Here is a 7,745-nt window from a genome sequence, read left to right as displayed (position 1 = left end):
TCTCCAGGCATGCATATAAATAAGTAATCATTGGTTGGTTATCTGAATAAATTTAGTTTATCTGTTACGCGTCTTATCCTTTATCCTTAATCTCCTCGCCTAATTAGTCATTCATAACTCTAGCTTCCACAGGAGTATATTAGCTAGAGCAAGAGATTGGGCTACCTATTATTTTTCCAGGAAAATAAATGAAGAACATCACTAATTGTGTCAAAGTAAGGGAAATTTTTGGCAAGGCTATTCGGGCTGTGGACCTGTAATTTGGAGCAGTTTAAAAATGCTCTGGCAGTCTGAAATCTCACTGTCTTAAACTTCGTTAGAAGACAAAATTTTGGACATTTTATGTCTGTGATTAGACAATTTGTCCAAATTCAAGGATCTGCCCGTTGCTCTATTCATGTGGACTAAAGTGTCTGTAGTTAGTAAAACAAGTATCCCGAATGATTATACCGGTTTCGAATAATAAATACTAAATAAAGCCTTCGGTGGGAGCTGTAGCCGTTAGAAAACAGCTTTTTTTCATCCTTGACACTAGATAACGAGTATGATACAAATTGACACAAGTGCCTCCATATAAAATTCAAACTTGCCAAAGATACCTATCTCTAACGGGTTTTTTTCCTTGTCAGTATACTAATCGTATTTCTTCTGACAATGAAATCTGAGAACTAATGATAGTTGGCTCTGAGCCAAAAAATAAAGGAAAAAAAAAAAAGAACTAACGATAGTCTATTCATATATTAGTTCAAGACTTTAAGGCGATGAGGAAAGAAATGGGGGAACAATGGAGTTTTGAGTAATGGGATTTTTATCCATATTTCTGCTATAGAGCAGGGATGGACCATTCACTTTTGGTTTTTCATATTCTGTCTTCACTCCTTAGGAAAGAAACGAAAATGTAGGTCCTCATACTCCACACAAAGTAGTATAGTGGCATGGATTGGGACTTGAGATGGATAGAGTTGAAAGCACACAGCCGTTAAGACCAAATAGTTCTATTGAAAATTATAGCAACACCACAATATTTCCATTGAAAAGACCATGAACTTACAATTACAAGACAAAGGAATAAGAGATGATAAGAAATGCAACTAATCATGTAAATAGCAATGAATGAATTCTAAGAAAACTAAAAAAAAATATTCTTTGTGAAAATACTATGAATGTTTACAAGGTGGAAGAGGGGCACCACACAAGCCTGGATTATCAATAAATGCAGGTGCAGGGATTGTGGCTGTATGGGGCGGAATCTGGCCACTTAATTGATTATGCGACACATCAAATTCCTTGAGTTCTTTCAAATTGATCACCTTCCCTGGGATACTACTAATGAGCTTGTTCCTTGAAAGCAAAATTGTGTTCAATTCCTTGGCATCACTAAGCTCCACCGGTATCTTCCCTGAAAGTCCATTACTTACCAGCTTCAGGATTTGCAGCTCACTCAATTTTCCTAAGGATTTTGGTATTGATCCCTTTAGTGGATTATATGACAGAACAAGTGATGTTATAGAATTCATTGCTGGGCTCTGTACAGCGGATTCACTAATAGGACCATTGAACATATTCTCAGAAAGATCAATAGAGTTAAAATGGCCTAAAGGGTCATCAGTTTTTTTGAAGAAAATTGTATCCAGGTGACCAGAGAACTTGTTTGAATGGAGATCAAGATCCATTAGACGCCTAAGATTCTTGAATTCAGCTGGGATTGACGAGTGAAGACCATTGTTTGATAAATTGAGAAAAGAAAGGCTGGTCATATTCCCAATCCAAGGCGGTAGTTTTCCTGTCAAAGCATTGCCCGATAAATCTAGAGTGGAAATGGATGTAGAAGACAACCACCTTGGAAGTGACCCTCTAATCCCAGTTTTTGCTAATATAAGCCGAAAAACTTTCAACTTAGCAAACCATTTTGGTATGCTAATTAGTCCTAGAGGATTAAATGACAGATCCAATGTCTGTAAGTTCTGCAATTTGACCAGCTGAGTAGGAATTTTACCAGAGAGATGGTTTCTTGATAAATCCAGTGTTTGAAGGTTTTGCAAATTGCCGAAACTTGAGGGAATCTTGCCTGTAAAACGGTTGTTCGATAAGTACATTTCAGTGAGAGTGACAAGATGGCCCATTGTAGCTGGTAGTTTCCCGGTTAGCTTGTTGTTATCAAGAATTAGCCTCTGAATACTTGGGAGCTCGCCAATGGAAGGAGGTAAATTTCCTGTCAACTCGTTTTCTGATATGCGGCAAAACTGCAGAGAGATAAGACCCGAAATTGAAGAAGGGATGCTTCCTGTAATCAGGTTTTGATTGAGATATAGAAGTACTAACGCTGAAAGTCCACCAATGGATTTAGGAATGCTGCCTGTTATCTGATTTTCAGATAAGTCAAGATATTTGAGGCTCTTAAGCTTGCCAATAGTCGTAGGCAAACTACCAGAAAGATTGTTAGCATGAATATCTAGCTTTGTAAGAAAAACCAACTTGCCTATTGTTGCAGGAATTGTTCCTCTCAGTTGGTTTCCTGAAAGACCTAGCTCGGTGAGTGTTTTTAAGGATCCAATAACAGAGAAAGGTATAATACCAGAAATATGGTTGTTGCTAAGGTAAAGCTTTTCCAGCCGAGATAAGTGCTTGAATGTCACTGGTATCGACCCTTTAAGCTGGTTTGAATCAAGAAAAAGAAGAGTAAGTCGCGTTAACTTGCCAAATTCGGGTGGTATTGATCCTTTTAGGTTTTTGAGATTGCTAAGGTCAAGAACTTGAAGAAACGATAGATTCCCAAGGGAAGGGGATAAAGTTCCATTCATGAATGTATCCACAATGTTGTCATTGTCCGAGAAAAGGCCTGGACGTGTGACATTGACCACTCTCCCTGCAGAATTGCAAGCAACCCCATTCCAGGAGGTGCAGCAATCAGATGAAGATATCCATGATTGCAACAGTTGTGAAGGGTCAGTTGTGATGCTGCGCTTGAATCCAAGTAATGCTTTTTTGTCCACTGCATTGCACGCCTCAAACACAGGTGGTGAGAAAGAGAGTGACAGTAAGAGCAAAAGAAGAAGAGAAAAGATATTGTTATGAACAGAAATCTCCATTGATGGTTGTGATCATAAACCTGAAGGTCCAAACTTATATACTCTTGATTGTGAGGCAAGTAGGCAGAATTGGTAGATGTTGAAAACACTGCTGCCACGTGATTAATCCGCATTTCGTGAAGGAATAGTAACGGATATCATGCCGTTACCATGATATGGGCACTTCGAGCCAATTGCAATATACAATATCAGCCTTTTAAAAATGCTTTGAATGAAATTCCTGCCTGGCCAACCTGGAAGATTTACCAAATCTTTTGGATCTTAAGCAACATAAATACTTATTATATTTTAAGCAGCTTGTCTATTTTTATAAACAGAAGCCGTGAAGCATGATGATTGATGACCAACTGCTTAGCTCAGCTTTAGCTTTTGAATGAAGGATCAAGGAAAAGTAATTGTAGTGTGTTAGCAGACTCTTGATCCCCACTTTTGTCTAGGCCCAGCCCACTTGTGTCAAAATGAATAACACAATACTACTACCATTTTAAATAGGAGTGGGACCTGATCCTGTGATAATATTCACGGGCTCCATTCTCATAAGCATTTATTGTCTATTACAAAAACTGTTAACTGATTTTTATGCCCCTGCCGATGAATCTCGTGAAGTTAGGCAGTTTACAAGGAAGAATATAGAAATTGCAATATGTTAAGATAATAAATGGTCATATTATAATGTCACAACTCACCAATTATAAATTACAGTACTAATTAGGAATCGATATGGAAATATCTAGAGTAGAGTTTGCACTTTAAAAAAAAAAAGTAGAGGTTGCACAAAGTTTTTTAAGGAGTTTCATGCTTCTTTAAGGCCAGATAACCGAAAGAGGCAAAAGTTCTGACGTTCAGTCCAGAGACTAAAGTAGGGTCCAATGGACAAAATACATATTATTGCTCTTCGAGCTCAAGATACATTTAAATATAACCGAAGTGGAGGTGAAACACTTTCGGCTGCTGCAAACCATTAAATGTTTTTCACCAACAGTTTTGGACTCCACTGCATTGACTTGGATATTCATAGCTTTGCTTCATTCACTGGAATTAAACTTGTACAATTTCAACGGCTTCATTGATTGTTATAAAGAAGAAAAAAAAACTTAGATGATTTTTTCCTCCTCCAGTATAGTTCTCTATTTCATGGTTGTAAGCACAACAGAGGAGGAAAAAAAGAGAAAGAAATACCATGTCTGGACATGTACTTTGGACTGTGCCTTTTAGGTTATCCATTTCCCTACAAAATCACAGTGGAAGAGAAAGTCTCTACATCTTTGATTCCTCTGTTGATCGTGAACTAAAGTTTATTTGGTTGAATTATTGGGTTACAAGAAAGGGAAACTCTCTTTGTTTCTTGAACCCATGTTCCTTATCAAAGGCAGATTTGTCTTACAAAACATATAGCTCAAACCAATCAAATTTATCAACCCAAGCCACAAAATCGTGAAATAAGGCCCTAATCGGACCAAAATGTGCATAAATAAACCGAAAAAGGTAGGCTGTGATCTGAGCCCATCTGATAAGCCTCGGATTTAGAGGACAAGTAGGATCCAAAAGTTCCATCTTTTTCATGTGCGTATACCCCATGCCCCATAAGACCACGTGAGAAAAACATCCATTTGTCAGAGAATAGACAAAAACATCTAGTACATTTTATTCGATTTGGTCATGTTTACCGTTTTAGAACCTTTTTCCCATGATTACTAAGTCCATTAGCTTGAAAAGATTTTTGGATTTCCCACTAACAAGCTGAAAACTAACAGACCAACTAGAAAAATAGAGAAAAAAAAATAGTCGAGGAAGAAACACATCAATATTTCTACTAAAAAAACCGTTGCTGTAATTCAAGGGATTGCAGGACTAAATCTCTTACATTCCATTAAAGATTTCTGGTCTGCACCTTGGCAAAAAAAGAAACGCAATGGACACCTAATCAAGCAGTTGTCAGCAATGCTAACATTAGCAGTGTCTGGTTTGAGTAACAGTAAAGGCCCTGGAATTGGTCCGAACAGGTAGTTCCCTCCAAGCAAAAGCCTTGCAAACGGGGCAATTCCGGATCCAGGTAGAACCGTTTTCAATGCGTACTGGGCTGGGATCATACCCGAAAACTTGTTATTTTCTAGGGATAAAGCTGACAGCTTTGGCATTAATGACAAGAAAGGAGGTAACCAGCCTTGGAGCTCGTTATTGCTCAAATCAACGGCAATAAGCTCACTTTGGGTGCCTAGATTAGAGGGAGATTGTACAGAATTGAAGGAGTTGAATGCGAGAATGAGTTGTTGGAGAGATGGGTGGTTAAAGAGGAAATAAGGGACTGAGCCGGTGAGTTTGTTGTGACTCAGGTCCAATACTTGCAAAAAGCTCAAATATTTAAGACTTTGAGGGATCCTGCCTTCAATCGTGTTGTTTCTCATGGAAACCTGGACTAAAGAAGGTGGCAGCGTTGGAGGGAGATACCCAGAAATGGCATTGTTACTTGCATCAAGAAAATACAGGTTTCTGACTGAACCCAACTCGGGTAACTCACCAGAGATGTGGTTTGATTGAATTTCGAGCCTTTTCAAGCTAACAAGAGCATTGAAACTAGCAGGAAGAGGGCCTTGTAAGTTGTTGTTATCGAGGTACAGTTCTTCAAGGCTAGACAACGATCCAATCGAGGAAGGTATCTCACCGGATAACGTATTTCTTGAAAGACCGAGTCGAGTTAACCGAGTCAGGTTGGCGAGTGACCCTGGAATCCATCCGGAGAAGAAATTGTACGAGAGGTCAAGGGTTTGCAAGTAAGGGAGATTCCAGGAAGCAGAAGAGAGAGAACCAGCATAACCAGCCGAGTCAAGACTAACTTCCGTTACTCGGCTTAACCCAGAAACTGTAAGGTCGCACCTGAAACCACAGGTGAATCTTTCACCGAAGAGGTTGTCACATGGGTCTACTGTAAAATCCCAGGAACTCAAGCATGAACCTGGACTCACCGATTTCGGGTCTACTCCATTTTTCAGTTGTTTCAACACCTCTATATCTCCCCAGTACGTCTTGGATTCTGCTCTTGGCAAAACCCTATCAACAACAACAAACAGAAGAAATAAAGATACAAAGAATTCAAAATTACCCATTTATTTTCTCTTTCACTATAAGGAAGTGAAGGGTAGTCCAGATTTTAGACGGTAAGTGAAGAAGATCAGGAAGCTGGGATGGTTGCGTAAAAGAGCCTGAAAAACCCAGTTAATCAGGGCCTTTGGTTTGGCTAATAAGAAAAAAAAATTATGACAGATAAATAAGAGAGTGCAGCAGAAAGTAGAAGATGGGTTCTCGAGTACGTTTCTGGCACATTTGGGGTGAGAGAATCGAGAGGAAATAGATATTTTCTGAGTGGATTCACGGGCAATTATCAGAGTGCTCTGCAACGCCCATATTTAAATTTGGACCATTTTGGCAAAATCAGAAGGAGAGAGAAACAGAGCACAAGCTTTCATGTATGGACACTTTGATTATAATGGTGACGTTTGCTGATAGATTTGAGCTGTTCTATTGTTAATTACCTTGCTATTGGCGTATGAGGTGCATAAATCATTTTTATTTATTTAAATAAATATATATAGAAATATAAATTAATATTATTTAATTTTAAAATATATAAATTGTATAATATTATTAAATTATAATAAAATTAAAATTTTTAGTTAAAAATTTGATAAAATCTAAAATATATTATAAGCATTAATCATAATAAAATTAAATATTCGAATAATTTTTAAATTCATGAATAATAATTTTATTCTTATATAATTAATATATTTAATATAAATAAATAAAATTTAATTATTATCTTTTACTAATCAATTTATCATAAGAATTTAAAATAAAAGCATTAAATTCAATTAATGTGTTCAATTAAAATAGATTTTTTTATATTAAAATGTATATTTTTCCTATAATTAAGAAATGATAACAGACTACAAACAAAAAAAAAAAAATGGACTCCGAACTATTCAACACTTATTGTTAAATTGACAAGGAAAATATTATTAAATACTTAGAAAAAATAGATCAAATTGAAACTATGTGAAGAGGGGAAAATATGAATCAAATGCATCAGTTCATGCTAAAAGATTTAATAGTTAATTTTTAAAAAATCAATGATTTATTACATATTAAATGATGTTTGAATAATCTTGAATTTAAATATGTGAAGAGACTTACTCATCAAAATTTTTATTTTTATTATGAGATAACACAATTAAAAATTCATTTCCCAGCAAAATTGTGTGTCAAAATTTTGAATCAATCAAACTTAAATTCTGCAAAATGCGGTGCTTACTTGTTTTAAGAGTTAAAAAAAAATGAAGCTCTTACTTAAAGCTCCGGTTACGGTAATTTGGTCCATTTTAATTAGTTATTATATTTACATATTTACATGGAGATATATATTAAGCAACATAATTAATATAACCTTCTCTTATCCAATAATTACTGTAAAGTTTGTAAAGGCTAGTATAAAGTTGTCTTGTTTCCGGCTTAAAATTTTTTCTTGTCTTTTCTATGTATAAATATATATATATAATATATTTACCTCTTATATATAAAAAGTATGCAACATAACATAATTTTAAGGGATATTTAATTTATGGAATCATAGATTTCGAAAAAAAGTGTAATTTTTGAAAA

At 35.9% G+C, this 7,745-nt stretch overlaps 2 protein-coding genes across 2 annotated transcripts; both read right to left on the bottom strand.

Moving 5' to 3' along the window:
- Window positions 1-967: 967 nt before the first annotated feature.
- Window positions 968-3,444, bottom strand: LOC111292797 (uncharacterized). Its single transcript, XM_022885382.2, has one exon. The coding sequence runs from the start codon at window positions 3,087-3,089 to the stop codon at window positions 1,158-1,160; it is 1,932 nt and encodes a 643-aa protein (XP_022741117.2). The 5' UTR covers window positions 3,090-3,444; the 3' UTR covers window positions 968-1,157.
- A 1,241-nt stretch (window positions 3,445-4,685) lies between these two features.
- Window positions 4,686-6,606, bottom strand: LOC111292464 (uncharacterized). The gene has a single exon (XM_022884865.2). The coding sequence runs from the start codon at window positions 6,191-6,193 to the stop codon at window positions 4,925-4,927; it is 1,269 nt and encodes a 422-aa protein (XP_022740600.1). The 5' UTR covers window positions 6,194-6,606; the 3' UTR covers window positions 4,686-4,924.
- Between the last annotated feature and the right edge of the window lie 1,139 nt (window positions 6,607-7,745).

This window comes from Durio zibethinus, chromosome 10, assembly GCF_047325235.1.
Source record: "Durio zibethinus cultivar Kanyao isolate XHJ-2024 chromosome 10, ASM4732523v1, whole genome shotgun sequence".
NCBI lineage: Eukaryota > Viridiplantae > Streptophyta > Magnoliopsida > Malvales > Malvaceae > Durio > Durio zibethinus.
This window is presented reverse-complemented; position numbering and strand designations above follow the sequence as displayed.